This window comes from Anguilla rostrata, chromosome 11, assembly GCF_018555375.3.
Source record: "Anguilla rostrata isolate EN2019 chromosome 11, ASM1855537v3, whole genome shotgun sequence".
NCBI lineage: Eukaryota > Metazoa > Chordata > Actinopteri > Anguilliformes > Anguillidae > Anguilla > Anguilla rostrata.
Genome location: NC_057943.1, coordinates 22,179,896 through 22,196,434, shown reverse-complemented (window position 1 = coordinate 22,196,434; position 16,539 = coordinate 22,179,896). Strand labels below are relative to the sequence as shown.

The 16,539-nt window shown below is 43.4% G+C and overlaps 1 protein-coding gene across 6 annotated transcripts in view; it reads right to left on the bottom strand.

Moving 5' to 3' along the window:
- The window catches only part of LOC135234298 (semaphorin-3F-like), a 79,636-nt gene that overhangs the window by 59,541 nt on the left and 3,556 nt on the right, over nucleotides 1–16,539 (bottom strand). For 5 of the 6 annotated variants that reach the window (XM_064298763.1, XM_064298761.1, XM_064298765.1 and 2 more), the window contains exon 2: nucleotides 14,991–15,144. In XM_064298763.1, coding sequence (XP_064154833.1) covers nucleotides 14,991–15,102 — 112 coding nt within the window. In that variant the 5' untranslated portion in view covers nucleotides 15,103–15,144. The remainder of the gene's footprint in view (nucleotides 1–14,990; nucleotides 15,145–16,539) is intronic. The other variant, XM_064298762.1, reaches the window with a different exon arrangement.

Below are 16,539 nucleotides of genomic sequence, written 5' to 3'. Positions count from 1 at the left end.
AACAATATTCACAGACTTGATTCGAACCAGGAATGATCAACTGGAGGTTTCATTTTCAAGTTATAACGCACAATAAAGAAGTAGTTGCGGTACTGAATTTACTCTCTTTACCATGGCTGACATGCCAGATGTGAGATAAATATCAGTTAAATTTCTAATCTCTAGATATACAGTAAATTACTAAAGTGAATTAGATATTTTGTCGTCATCACTAAAATTGTAAAAGTACGCCAATGGCTGTGAATGCATTTAAATCTGTCAGGCATATTATTCCCATGTGTGCCATTAACCAAACAAAAATCCACACACTATCAATTAGCTCTTTATGGCAAATTAGTTTAGATCAAGGCCATTTATTCTAAGCTGGCTTCAAATTCACAACGGGGAGAGAGATTATTTATAATTTTCAAAGAACATTTTTGTGTGCCTGGCCCCCTCAAAAAAGAAATGATATACGCACAGATACTAATATAAAAAAGCATAAAAACATAACCAGTGGTTTGTTTTTCTTGCCGTAGATGTTTCTATGCACCATTAGAAAACCATTTCTCTTCTCAAGATTCTCCAACAATCTGAAGATATAGATACATCTTACCAAAGATGCATCACCTCATTTCCAGTGACGAAAGACTATTTCATCCACCCTTGCCAGCTCAAAATATCAAATGGTAAACACAGCCATGCTGTACAAATTCACTTCACAAGTGACATAATTATTATGCCATTCTAAAGCCGAGCACTGGAAAAGCTTCCACTTTCACCCACTGGCACAGACAGGGCTTGTGCTCAAGTGAGGCCTCTCTTCTCTCTCTCTCTCTAACGCTCTCTCTTCTCTCTCCCTCATTCTTCACATTGCCCTTTCTCTTTCTTGCTCCCTTCCTCTCTCGTTTCTTCCAGACTCTCTGCCATCCTCTCCCTCTCCCTCTCCCTCTCCCTCTCCCACCCAGCGTTGTGTCTGAATCCATCTCTGGCTGAAATGGGATCAGTGCTGCTCCCCCCTGCTGTGGATCTGCAGATGACCTCTGGGTGGAGGACAGAGGAGTGTGAGTGAAAACACCCTTCCTCCCTCTCTCCATGCAGGTGAGTCTGGAAGGAGGAAAAACAAATGCAGGGAGGCTGCACTCACACTGGGAGCTGGGGTAGGATGCTCCCCTGGGGAGCCTGCGCGGTGCCGCACTGAAACATTCATCCGCCTAACAGAGAAAATGAGGTAGCTGTAAATTATGATGTCAAAGGGCAAATTTATATTTCAACGCCCACACCCTTCCTTGCTTTCGTTTTTACAAAACAAAAGTCGTGTAAAGGCTCTGAGAAGATGGCCCTTGTTAATGGACTCAAACCCGCAGTGCACCCTGTGGGAGAGAGGAGGACCCCCGCGGCGACAGTGACTCTGATCACAGCGGGAGAGACGCATCTCTTTGGCACCCCGGGCGCGCATGTGCATGCCTGCATACTGTGAAAAGATCTGCAAAGGCCGTCTTTCTCCATTACAATAAGTGCTGAGAATGCTCCATCTTCACAGCTAGGTCTGAAGAATGTCCAGCAAAGAAAGGTATTCCCTTGTCAATCTGGGGCACTATCGCAGAGCTCTGGCACCACTGATAGAATGACTTGAGGTCTGAGTTTAAAGCGTTTTTATTAGGATTTTGAGATATCTAGATTCGGACATGCTTAAAACTTCAGAAGCTATAAACTGGGCTCCAGTATTCCAAGCCTATCAGAGGCATCAAGTTGAACAGTTGATTTGATTGGATCTGCTATCCTCTGAGAAGGAACACCTTATTCAGTAGCACACTGGTGACAATTTGGAGAACATACACATGATTTACAACCAAGGCAGGCCTGATAGTACTGGGTTCAGCGCACAAGTGTCTTGTGTGTCAGATTCCTGCAATTCCCTTTTCTCTTTTTCAGACAGCTGCTTGGTTTATGTTCTACATGCAGTGGGATCATTTCACTCTACTCTACTACTGCATTCAATAATTCCCCTCTTAGGAACCCTGTGAACTGCAGCTGCATACAGCATTCTGTCTGGAAAAATGCACCTGGCTCAGAACATATGCACACCTGCATGCACACATAAGCAAACACACATGTGCATGCATACGTGCAAGCACACTAGTACACAGACTCACAAAGTATACAGTGTAGGAGTCTAGAGGCACAAATGTTTCTTTCACTGTTTTTCTGTCAAGGTTATCATACAATGCCTCAATTTTAAAGCTCTTTGGTGAAATTTGTCAGGGGTCACTACACAAAGAACAATGTCACTTCCATTTTGTACAGCAATGGAAATATTTGGAGACATTTCCACTATGGTTTTGAACTGCAGACACTAACTAATGTATGGTTCAGTTGCATTCTAAACTCCTGTCCAAATTTTTCATGAGCCAACAACGATCTAAGGAATTCACATAAAGACTATTTGTATGATAAGCGGAGAGTGTATGTGAAATGTGGGGTTTGTTTGCCCCTAGTTTTTCTTGGCTGTTACAGAGACCCCATTCTGAGAAGCGTTATCATCGTAGCATAACAAACAGACCTGTAGGACATGGTTTACTCCAGCTGAGCCTTGCTGATTCAGCGAGCACTCAGTACAGATAATGAAACGCAGGCAGGGTTTGGTGTGCCTACCCACCCAACACAACAGCCCCCCATCCTATTTACATCCCAGTTCATTGAGATCCTGATCTTACTCTACCCAGCAGCAGCTAGCCCTCCTCATTGGGCACTTTGCCAGCCTGATGGTGCTTTATCAGTCATCACCGATACAAGCAGTAGCGCAATGGACTCTAATGGTGCTGGGTTGGAAAGGGAATCCCTCCTCCACCCCTGACGGTCTTCTTCGGCTTCCACCAACAGATGCAGACAGCCCCTCCGATTGACACCCCCACCCCCGCTGTTGGCCTCCTGCCCCAGCCCACACGTCCAGCCCCGCCAGAACAGCAGGCTAACCCGAGCCTCATCTCATCCCCTAGAAGGAGAACAAGGCCGGCCTCTATCTGTCTCCTGTCCAAATGTTTTTCGTCTTGCACTGCGGGTCATTTGTCGTGTCTCCGCCGCCCCCAGCACAGAGTCGCCGTGGTAACAGAATCCGGGGCTGACGGACGCATGGTAATAAATAGTGGCAGCCTGGATAAACAGGAGGAGGGGTGCCCTTGACCCCAGTTCATCTGATTTTAGTCCGGAGGGCACGACCCGCCTGGTGATCTTTTCAGGGAACCCCCACACTGCCGTCACATCTGGAGGGTGTCTGAAAGGGGAGGCGTTTGTGTGTGTGTGTGTGTGTGTGTGTGTGTGTGTGTGTGTGCGCGTGTAGGGCACATACACATAAGACCAAAAGGCATAAGTTAAAAGCGTTATTGTTAGCAGTTCTCCATCGGTGAGCTGTGGCACTGAGCAGCTTTGACAAAAGACAAAAGAAATCATTGCATCTCCCTGGAAACAAATAACAAGCACGAGCCTCTGGAGAGTTTGATTTAATCTACTTTAAAGAGAAAAATCATTTGAACCAAACCCAGTTTTGGACATACAACATGATTCACATGTAATGGCATGGAAGTGCTGTCATGGAAACCAAGTCTAATAACAATACACAAGACCCCCCCCCCCCCCCAAAAAAAAAAAAATTAATAAATAAATCTGTTTCCATTGTTCTGAAATACATTATTTTCAATTGTACTAATGTGCAGGGGGGGAAATACTGTGGGCCAAGACAAACGTGTCTAAAGAGCAGCATGCTTAAATGCCTAGCCGTCATTCCTCATTTCGATGGAAACACTCTCTGAAAATCCATTATCGTCTCACCGTCTTTCAGATGCAACTGTGAACCCCCCGCCCCACATCTCCCCCCCAATGCCACTCCCCGCTGCAGTCACATGGCATATGCATAATGAACAGTGAGATATGCTCAGATGTCAAAACAAAGAGAGGCTCCACATTCTGACAGCTAAACCAGGCTTTCTCTGCTCCTCGGAGCCCCTTAGACCGGAGAAACAAGCAAATGATATGACTCCCAGTGTTCTCTGCATTTCTGCTGCTTTCTACAATCTGAAATCCTAACACCATTACAAAAGAGAACAGAGACTCACTCAATGCGTCATTGACCAAAACTCACAGACTTCAGGAGTCCAAGTGCTAATGTTTGGCATTACTCACAGAAAGTTTTTCTATAATTTCAGCAAATACAGAATATATATAGCTGTGCAGAGCAAGGCACACGGCGGTTAAATTGAATCTGGGCCCCAGTAGCACTGTGTGGGATGCAGTGTCTAATCAAATCCAGACAGCCACCTGAAACATCTTGTCTTCAGCTGAGCCTTATTCTCTTGCCCCTCCCTCAGTCCTTATGAAAGAGGCTCCTTGAAACACAGCACGACTCACCTGCCATGCATTAGAGGGGTACTCCTCTACTCTTATGATAGAACAATGAGCTGAAATACCAAAATGCATGCATTCTGAATATATGTAAAAATCAAATGTTTATAATCAAAGGACATACTTCAACGTGAATTTAACATGCAACAAATATGTGCATCAACTTCCACTGAAGCTGTAAATCATGGCGAATACACTGAGAATGACCGCCCAGTTTGGAAAGAATAGATGAAGTCACCCTGAGTCCCCGGAACTTGCATTCTTTTCTTATCTTGCTTGTCACAGATGTGCCTGCGCTGGCCCGAAAGCATAGATGAGACTGCAAGCAACAGGACTGCAGTGGCCTATCGCTAGGGCTAACTGCAATCCTACACAAATACAAACACAAAGACACGTGTGTGCATGTACACAAGCAGACACACACAGTGCTGTTATCCCCTTGAGAACTATGTAAGAGCACGACTGGGGAAATGAACCATTTATTGAATTGCCACTTCACTCAACAAATTCCACCAGCAATAAATTACTGCTTCTTCCTCAAACCCGCTGTGCCACTTCATAACAGAGACAGTGAAATGTGACTATAAAGAAGATGGCAGTGTTTTCTAAGGAAGAAGTGTAACGTCTTTGACGTACATACATTTTCATGATCCAGAATGAGTCCACAAAAATGTGCACGTTTTCTGTTTTGGTGTGGAAACCTGCTCTCTTATAATACTGCATGGTTTACAGTTCACCAGAATTCTCCTTAAAATAATATAATTCAACAGATGGATGTAATCAATTACAGCCCCTACCATTATTGGTCTGTAATGAAACATAATAGCACCTTAACAACAGCGTGTGACTGGAGCCAGTTCAGATGGATCAACCTTCAGTACTGAAGAAACAGTTCAAAAAAGAGATTTTGCAGGGTATAGGGGTGAGATATGCACATTTAGAAGGGGAAGGGCCCCAACTAGACCTCTGGAATAAGGACAAAGGAGATTCATGAAAGCACTGGATATTTCCACAGTTCTTTGTGCCTGTTTATGGCAAACAGAAGTCAGATGTTGGTTTGTACAATTGTTCACAATCAGCATCTGCAATGAAAGCCTCGATAGAGTGTGTGTGATGACGAGTGGGAATGGGGAGTCAAATCTGTCATCCAATTGTGCGCAGAAGCCTGAAAACGTGGTGACAGACCCCAACTTCCATTTCCAGGTAAGTTGCCAGGTAAGTTTTTAAACATCTCGTCTACCATATGGACACAGCTGCTACTCCTCACACTACCACAATCACAAAAATAGAAAACCCCATTCAGGCATGCATTAGTCACACCTCTCCATCTCTAGGGAGACGGGGGGACAGGATCTCTACGGAGAGGCTAGGAAGGTATGCTTCTCATAAAGCAGACTGGGAAAGGAAGAACATTATCCAAGATGGAGAGAATATTTCCATCACAGGAAAGGGCTCTGAGTTTGATTAAAATGTCTGCTGACATAGCCAAATTGAAAGCAATGCGTCACACTCAAAAGTCCTGGTCCCCTGTCTGTTCCCAAGTCACAACTAGAAAAGGCTGACAATTACATAAAAAATCTCATGATTTCATTTTGAACGTGCGCCTGTGGGGAGGGATTTAGCTTGATTAATTACACCATGATATGCTTTTTGACATAATCAACTTATAACTTTCAAGGCACAGATTAGTGTGTGGCCCTTAGTCTGTTTCCAGTTATTCATGTGGAATTCAAAGAAGTGTGTAAATATATCAAGTAAGAAAAGATGGATGACAGCCTAAATGAGGGAAAAAGGGATCCACAATATCTGCCTTGAATCTTGTAGCAAAAGACCAAATGACTGCATGGAGTCCCTGCATTCTGTTCTCTGTGGGTCTGATCTCTGCATAAATCTGATGACTTATCACAGTTTAGAACTGAGCCCAAAGTGTGGATCTACAAGTGAATGTTGGCAGTAGAGGACCACACATCCCCTTATTCTGTGCTTAAACAGTGCATCAGCAGATCTGGAAAACATAATGTTCTCCGTGAGTCTAAAGATGAGAGATACTGTGCATTTGTTAAGTCAAAAAAAGCCAAAGCTGAACTTGTGTCTATTATCACTAACAATGCATTATTTATTTATTTATTTATTTATTATAGTGGAACGGAATTTCCATTTGCAGTCTTATTCCGACACCACTGTAATTTGGAGGCAATTGCTATAAAGCATATGTGAATATACACTTCTGAGAGCAAGAGAGAAAGAGAGGGAACTGCTCTGTGCAGTACTGCACCAGGAACCTGAACATCTGAGACAATGAGGCTGCTATATTTAGCCTCTGCGTTGTCACCTTCAGTTTCTCCTCCCTGAATAATCCTGGCCTGACAGAACCACTCCTGCAGAGCATGGGGTGCTGGATGCTCCAGGCCTCTGGAGCAGCTGGGAAGAAATCTTCGCTTGCAGGCTAGTGTGCATTTGAGCAGCATTTTACCCAACAGGAAAAGAGGAAAGAATGAGAGAGTGAGATTGAGTGAGTGAAAGAGAGAGAGAGAGAGAGACAGGGAGACAACAAACCAGGAACACTGTCCCAGGTAAGTCTTAATGTATAAGCTGTGGACAAGCAAGATCTGTTATTGGCATCAATCTGCATTCGTTCTAAAATGACTCTTTTTTTTCCTTTACGGTGTCTCTGTGCCTCTTAGCCAGCTGCACACAGAAGGTCCTGGCGGATGTGAAGAAAGTGCGCTCTGTTAGGACTTACCCTACGAGACCCAACCCACGGTGCTGCGTGGGCGAAATAAAGCGTTGGACCACCCAAGTGAGTCCAGAACCACGAAGGGTTTTTTTCTCTGCGGTTCAAAGCTAGCTGCATTAGAGACCGCATTAATGACGGGTGGTGTGTGGGGCTGGAGGGTTGTCTCTGCACAATGATAGCGATTCATAGGTGTGCATAAAAACCAGTGTGCCCACAGCAGCGTGGGTTCAAAAGCAAAGCACGTTGGGGTGAGGATGGGGGGGGCAGGTGAAGCATGAAGTATGGACATAAGGTTACGTTAATGTGTGGGTTGACCCATTTCTAAATCTGCAACCGTGTCCTGATATGGGAGATTCTCTTTTCTGACATATCTGCCAACCAGCAATTCCTAACTTTTGGCTGTTCTCACCGAGCCCCTTCCCATGGTCCTCCAGACCAAACAGCTAACGGTGAAGGATTTGCAGGGTTTGTGAAGAACAGGAGCCACAGCTCAACCACACAGCTGAGTCTGGAGCTACAAACCCCAGTCGCCATGCCCAGAAACCTGCCTATCTCTGTCAGGCTGTTCTCTGCTCTGTGTGTGTGTTAGGGACGGGTACACTCTATTCTTATCTGTAGCGTTATCTGCCTCCTGTTCCCGGCTTCTTCCTGGGAACAAATGAAGGCCCAGCTGTCAGGCCGTCCAAACTTCTGTCACGCATGTTTCTGTTTTTCAGTGAAACACCATACGTAAAAGCTAGTGAGAATTTCTCCTATTAGCAGAAGCTCTTACATGTGCATAATTCACATATCTTGGTCAAAACAGTACTATTACTTTACGAATAGGCAATTATCATTTCCTTCCTTTTCATTCTTACATGAAATAGGGCTCCAATGAGCTCCAATGAGTGGTTACAGTAAAGCCAGTTCCTCTGTACCAGGTGGGAAAGTTGGCTGGGATGAGAATTCTAGCGCTGATCACAGAAGCCAGGAGCTGGGGGTGGAGTTTAAATGAACACCCGATGTGATTGGGTATGAGGCCTTGTAGTGAATCTGGATGCGTGACAAAGGCAGTGAGACAGACAAATACACAATTCTCACGCCAAGTATGTATGCAGCCATTATGTCTGCACACATTCAGTCTAAGATAATTAAGAATGTAGAAGGACTCATCCTAGACATGGAATAATAGTTTTTTTCACAGAACAGAGAAGAGTGTGAAAGCTCAGTACAGTAAAAGAACAAAGGGTCACCGAAGCTTGAATAAATGCAGAGCCTTGGTATTTTGGAAAAATGAATTTGGTGTACTGAAGAGGACAGGGGAAAAAAAGTTAACAGATCAGTAACTGATTTCTGAGCAGTGGCAGACTTTATAGTTTACCTATTGTCGTTTCTTGTTTTTATGACACATTACACTACCAAACACTGTTTAGGACTCAATGGATCTTCGTGGGTTTGTCCCATTTGGGAAGGCTGGCGGGGGTAACCAAAATCCTTTTTGGAGGGACGGCGTTGCTTGCCAGGTTCCCCTGTATTACATTTCAGGCTTGCATTGATTGTGGAGTGGCGCTGTGCTCTAGCTGGGTCAGACCAATGCACTTACCTCAGGCTCCGGTGTCAGAACTGCTGATAAACCAACCCAATTAGGAACCTTCTGGGAGATGAGATAGCGATAAACTTTACCACCCTGTCTCAAATCTGCCTTTATTATTAGGATCCGTTTTGGGGCTGAAGGCAGCCCCCCAAACAAAGCACTCCTCTCACGTCTACCCAGGGAGGAATTCACCTCTGCGATCCATTACAATGACACCAACTCCCTTTTTCACTCTCCCCCCACTTTCCCTCCCAACTTGGCTGCTTCACCTTCACATCAAGCTCAGACAGGATGCAGTTCAGAGCACTAATGGAAGTCTCTCCCAAAACCGGCTCTGTAAAGAACCCCATGTGGAACAAATAGGTCTGAATTTAAACCCCAAAGACCACACCGCAAGCCAGTCATTTAGCCATGAGCACATTTAGTTATTGATGGAAAAAAAACAAGCACACAAAAGTATCTGCACCTTCCCCCTGGGGGTTTTGATCTCAGAAAATGTAGGCTGTTGTAACTGGAGCAGCGGGAAGCTCTGACAGATAGGAACAGGTCAGACAGACGCTCACTTTGAGCAATACCCTAACGTGGATAATAGGTAACCAGAAATAAAGTGCTCTGTGGGTGAGCTGATTTCTCCGCTAATGTATTCTGCTTCATGACTACTGACAGGAGATGGAAGCGAACACTGGGCGCTTTGTGTGCTCAAGATAATCACTTAAACATTGAGTTGAAACTGCGAGAGAACGGCACGGGGAGAAAAAGAAGAGATGCACTCAGCCTTACATAAGAGTCGGCCCAACAGCGAGCAACTGGACACGCGATGTTGTATCTTTTTGTCTTTACAAAACCAGCTCCCTGTGGCACCCCAGGTGTGTGCTGAACCACAGCTAAAGAAAAAACAAAGCTAAACACTTTCGAATGTGACCGAGATAAACGCCGAAAGCCATTACCACATAATGGGCTCCCATGCTCTGGTGTGCGCGAAGTTAACCCTTCTATGACTCGCTCCTGTTTGGAGGGTCATGACCTCGAAACTTGAAATAGGCTGCGATTACGGCCTGTGGATAAAAATAGGTGCACCAGGTCCCCCCGCAGCGTGGGAAGGACAGATGTGAGCTCCACCGTGCTTGGGGGAGGGGCTTGGTCTGCCCTGGCAGTGTGTGGAGGCGGAGTCTCGGTGCTGCGATGCAACACTACACGCCACTGCAGCACATTGCCGTGATGATGACCCACATTCTCAGTTCCCTCACCATGGATCAGGCCTTTCTATTTCTCGTACGAGAGAGAGAGAGAGAGAGAGATAATCCATTGTGATTCCACAACACTTTAAAATGGTATCCTTGAGCTTTTTTAACAAATCCAGGTTTTTAATCCAACCTTCTGGGTTGGGAGGGATAATTTTACATTTAATTTGCCAAAGCTAAATAGACTTAGAGCCAACATACTTTCAATATAAATGACATTTGGCTGACACTTAGATTGACTTCACAAAGAGGCTGAAATCATATCAAGTTAGTATCCAAAAGTCTGAATGGCTTCTATTGCCACAAAATGTATGGCTCCCATATCAACAAATTACGCATAATCCCCTTCATGTCCAGTATTAAATTTGGGCCATCTGAACATATCGCACATTGGGTCAAGCTCTATGGGTGAACTAAAAAGATCCTTCAAGCTCACAAACATTTAAAAAACAATAGGCCCAGTTATGAATTTCAAATGGAATAAATAGATGTGACGAAACAACTGTGTCAGTCTCTACTCCTTATATCACAAGCATATATAAAGCATCGCTTCCAGAATTATTCAGTATTTTTATCCTTCTTTCAATGCCCCTGCCTGTCCAGTATACTTGCAATCCCATCGAGACAGCAGAAGCTGCACCTGGTACAAAAATCCATGAATCAATAAAGAAACCTTGTGGAACAGTGCAGCAAATAGCTTTGATGATTCTGATGGAGGAGAATGGATTCTGCACAGTCTGCAAGGCCTCTCTGTTTTCATAACCTCCATACATGCACGCTAACCTATTAACTGGTGTATGAGTTCAGGCACTAGCATAAGTATTAAAAATATATTTTTGCAGACGAGGGAGGCTTTCATATTGACATGAGAATAAGAGATAAAGAGAAAAAGCAAAAGGGAGAGAGAAAGGGAGGGAAAGGAGGGATTAGGTACAGCACTGGCCTCTGCACAAGCCTAGATAACCTCCTTGTTTCTGTGACTTCAACAGGCTGTCCAACCCTCTTCCTTCACTTGGACCTCTGGGATCTGATCACAGCCTACAAAGCTCATGCCTGAGCGAGCATTCCTTTACTTTTCCCTGATATTTACTCTGCCTCTGGTCAGAGGTGATAACATTCAGCTCTGAACACCAACTGTTTCCAACTTCTTATGGGCTTCCACAAACATCCCTGAGTAATGTTTCTCGTTGTGAGCTGAAATGTACACTTTCTTGCACATAATAAAATAGGAAATGGGATCAAGTTAGACCAGAGAAATAAATTAAAGAAATAGAATAGCCTTCTAGGATGTTATATATAAAGAAAATAATATTTCTATGGTTACAAAACTTTGGAGATATGAGCATTCATATTGATTATAAATAATACTCTCACAAAAATATTGAACAGGCTCCAGTGAGTCTTTAGCCACAACTTTCAGATATTAGCAATGTAAAAAAAAAAATAAAACAACGCATTGCAATTTCCTTGCAAAAATATCTTATCACTGTGTGCATTATTCCAGGTACTAGTCTTCCAGAATACATTAATTTGTCGAAAGCAGTTAAAAAAAAAAAATTAAAAAAAACCCATTGTACTACAGCTGTAATCTGTCGCCTTGCACCCGTAAATCCCTTGTCATCTGTAAATGGGTTTATATGAAAGCCTGCATGTAGAAATTTACTTAGCTGGTCACATGCATGAACCAGTTCACCTTCCATGTGGCAATCTTGCAGGCATGTAATTCTTTAAGCCTTTACTGATGTAGAAGAAGGCTTTTCAAATGGAGCAGTTGTGTTGTCAATTTACATGCCAGGACAATTCTGAAATATTATAAAAATGGAATTTTAATATGCGTCCAGGAGAATGAATGATCTCAGTTCAGCCTGTCTTCACACCATACATGCACACACGCACGCACACATGCACACGCATGCACAAATCCAGGGGTGAAAGGTGAATTTAATAAAAGCGGAATATAAAATAGACCTGCTACGCTTTGATCTTTGATCCTCGCTACTTTCATACAGCTCCTCCCTCTAATTCCGCTGCTCCACCAATCTGAAGCGCCATTTCCATGACTGATTGTGGTGTATCCAGACCATCCTCTCTCAGGTCAGCTGGACCCTACCTCAGACGTCAGAGCGATTCTCTGCGATGGCTTTCATTTCACTCCTTCATGGCTGGGGCCTGCTTGCTCATATGAGGCAGAAAACTATTGACTACATGGAATCGCTCAAAGGACTGTCTCCTCCCTACCAAAGCCACAAGCTTCTCTACTCTTCAGGGTAGTCTCTGAGAAAAAGTCGGAACAGTCTGTTCCTCACACACTGCTTCATCTCAAACACAAAAGCAGGTCCCCAAAGGTCAACTCTTTTATCAGTACTGAACCATACACTTTTGCTATAAATAATGCATTCAGAGAAAACAATGAAAATGCAAGGCTCTGTCAAAACGCAAACTCAAAGTCGCATTACCTGAGAAGTACAAGAAATTAATGTCATTGCATTTCAGGAGGAGAAATATACTCAACTGAAATGGATTAACCCGGTAAAGAGAAACATGGGTCTTCTGATTTATATCCTTTAGTATCACTCAGGGCAGAAAGGGGGTACCATCAGATGCTTTCAGGTGCTCCAACATCCACAGAGCATTTCAAATAAGTAAACTTAAATAAATAAATAGTCTTTCAAATCTTCATCTCCAGGGTCCTGGTCTTCCCAAAGCTCAGAGAAGGAAGTTGAAGACCACAAAGAACAATTAAGATGGTCTCCATTTAGTCTACGCAGGGAAGTGCTGGCTTATTATGAAGGCCAAGAATGTTTAATGGCAGGCAAAAGTGCTTCTGGTTTAAAGGGTCAAGGTTTTAACCTTTGTGTTGAGCGACATTCTAACTAGATTTACCAGGGAACTGTGCTGTCAGACCACAAAATCAGGAGGTGGATAATGCTGCACATTTCATAATGAACTTATGAACCCAGAATTATGTGGACGTGCATTTGGAACCAAAGAATGCATAGCAAACAATACATACAGAAGTGTGTATGTATCCTAGTTTTGCTGTTTTAACAGAGAAGTGGAACCCAATGAGAGAGCAATGATAGATGATTTCAGTCTGTTTGACATAGTTTGTTAACCCTGTGTCCAAACTCCAGGTATACCAAATCCTCAAACCGTGAACGAGAGCTTTCTGCTTAAAATGAATTACTACAACCTAGATACACCGGTCAATAAAAATTCAATACGGGAACTAAAAAAAGCTATTACTTCACCCTCAGAGAAAATGAGAACATTAACAAATAAGTGGCAAATCTTAGCTTTTCAGTTGCCGAAAAGGCCAGCTGCTCTGTCAAGCGAAGATTCCCTCAAAAACCAATTAAAAAACAAAAACTCTCAATTAAAAGAAATTAAAAAGAAAATGACAACTCTGGAGCTTTGCCAATTTAGAAGCAGCAGACTGTGAAATCCTACTTGATTAAGACTGGGGAAAAAAGGTAGGGAGGAGAACTAACATTTCACAGGAGCAATTCCACACTAAACTAATTCCATGCCTCCTTATACAGCTTTGGTAAATAAAACAAGACTTCATAGCAGAGAATTAGGCCCACCCAAATACGATGCAAGTTAAGCACAATTCAAGTAGATGCATAATTCTAGTTTTTATTTCATGAGAATTCATCCGATATTGTGGATAGAAAAAACCCCCCAGGGGTAAATATGATCTCATTCCGGTTCATTCATCTCACAAGAAACAGGAAGTCAACCTGGATTATGGTTTTGCACAGGCTCTATGTACATGGATTTTCTCTATGATTAGCTAACAGGGTTAGACCCAAAAAAAAAAATCTAGCTGAAACGTGATAGACCACTTCTTTATGCAGTGTACCTAAGGTTTTGTCCTATCTTACTATGTATGTTTTAACATGTGCTAGGACCAATTTGTGGTATGTACTGAGTCTCTATACATACATCAATATATGCATTTTATATTACTGATAAATATCTAAGTGTATCTTTGTATCTCTCTCTCTTTCTCTCTCAAATCAGAATATCATTCTGACTGAAAAAAGATATTTAGAGCTCTGGTTGTGTGCCCAGTGAAGTGTTAAATCCAACTTGATGGCAGAAAAAAAGAGAGGAGAAAGCCTTTAATAGAGAGCTACAGTGCCTTAATGAAATCAGGTTTGCCCCCACCCCCATATTCACTTTATTCTCTCCTTTTGGCTATGTGTGCTATGGTAATCAAGCTCTGATATGTGACTGGGACAGAGTGAGATGGGGGGGGGGCATCGCACTGCTGATCCAGGTAATCACTCCGTGTAATCCCCCCCAAAAAACCTTGCCCTACAACCCTGTTAATCCAAACCCCCCAATGGAGGGCTGGTCATACAGTCCTAGCTGCAGGCATGACTCTCCCTCTGGTATCTCATTCCATGCACTTCGATAACAGCAATCCCTATTTATTATGCATCACCAAGCCAACAATATCTTAATTCCCTCACAAAATAGTAAGTATAATCAATGCATCTGTGATGGTTATTCCCAGTTGTAGGGAACTTTGACCTCGAATGTAAAAGAAAGAAAATAATCGTTCGAGTTTACAAAAGAGAGCATTAGACCAAGGAAAGGATTCTGTTTACTATAGACTGTGTTCTCTGCACACAATGAGATTTGCCATGTGAAGCTGTGGACAGTCAGCTGAGCCAAGATTATCATTGTTTTTTTCTTCTAACCACACTAACATGCCACATCCTGGAGAAGACAGGCTGTTGGACATATATTTGCCAAGGAATTTAAAGGGGGGAAATTAGAAGTACATGATTTCTTTCTGCTTCAGGAGATGGCTGCAGAGATCCTCCCCTCCATTCCCCATTAACTGAAAAAGCAGATCGAATATCTTAAACCATCATGCTGCTTCATTAATCGCCCAATAGCAGAACGCCTTGTAACAGAGAATTCAAGTAATCCAATTAAAGATCCTCCACAACCACATAAATATTTGTATGTACTAGAAAGCAGCCACTTCTACTAAAACACCCCTGGCGAGGTAAGACCGAGACATTTTTGGAGGCACGGCCCCTACCTTTGAAGGATAGGAAGACCCGTGGTGCGGAAAGGGGTTCCCCCTGTGACCCCAGGGCCCAGAACTCCAGGAGAAGGAGGGTCCACACCCATGACAGTCCGTCTGCCAGCATTGTCCGTCTGCGTCCAGACACAGAGAGGAGGTTCGTAAGTCTCTGGAGGACAGGAGGAAGATTTAGACAAGTCCATATTCAAGTTTACATTACATTCACTGCAGTCACATCCACCAACAAACCCAGATCAACTGCAGCACTGTTACCTGAGATGTGACTTTAAAGCATTTCAATGGACTGTTACATCATAACCAAAATGATACCTTTCTGTATTACAATAGCAACAGATAGGCATACTGATACTGAAATGATATCTCTCCGAAAAAAGAAATGATGTTATTTTTCAGGCATGGAAAAAGTTCCATCTATGACCAAATAATATTTTCGACATTTTCCAAATCTGCAGTGTGGTATGAATAAATACAAGCTGATAAGGATTTGATTATACCAAGGTACAAGTTTCATAAGCATCAGACCGAAAGTGAAACATGGCCTCCACATCTTTCCCCGTCTCTCCCCCTGTATTTCTGTCTGACATTATGCCTCCCTTTTAACCCCAGGTCCATTCCTGCACTTTACGGCTTCCTCCTCACCTAAATACATGATTTCAGCACCTCTTTCAGAGCAGATTTATGATAGCAGAGCCCATGTCTTCCCCCTTAAGGTCTGTTATTTCCCTTTGACCCTTCATCTGAGGGGAAACAGAGCATGCGACTTCAAAGACAATGGGCAGCGAAGAGCCGTCTATGGTCATTACCGTCATGTCATTAAGCTGTCCAGGTAAAGACTGACAACTCAGAGCAACAAGCTCTGCAATAAAGCTGGGATTCTTCAAAAATGTGGCTCAGTGCAGCGACTTCTAAGAATTGGCTTCATACAGCCCATTCTTTAATTAATTACCATATTAAATAATATTTATTTATTATTTTATGTATGCACATGTTCTTAACAAGAATTTAAACATCTTACCTTTGAAATATTATTCAGCAATAGAAATGTATATAATACATACTAGATCAGTTCAAACTGAGTCTTTTGCACTAGGGTCCAAGGGCAGTATCCCATATGGGAATTGAACCTGCAACTTCAGCCCACTCTGCTCCAACGGCAGACTGGGTCTTTCCTATCCCTACCCTTCATTACATCCCAGCCCCCTTTCCCCCCAAATATCTCCCAGGTCTCTAATGTCAAGTTGTATTAAATTTCCCCTACCTCTTGCACTCTCTCAGTAGTGGTGAGAGCAATGGTCAAGTGAATTCCCCAAGACTAAGAGTGGTTGGAGGGTACACCTGAGTCAGTCAGGCTCAGAAGAGGGGAAATTGGTCTTTGGGCCCAAAAACAGGCAGTTCTGGGGACTTCCAAGGACCTTCTGGTCCCACCTCCCCTCTCCTCTCTCACATAGAGCTGGATACGGCCAGCACTGCTGAGTTCTCACTCCCAGACCCCAGCAGCGGATCCAGCAACCACCCGTGGTCAGTACAAGCATCACAGCCACAA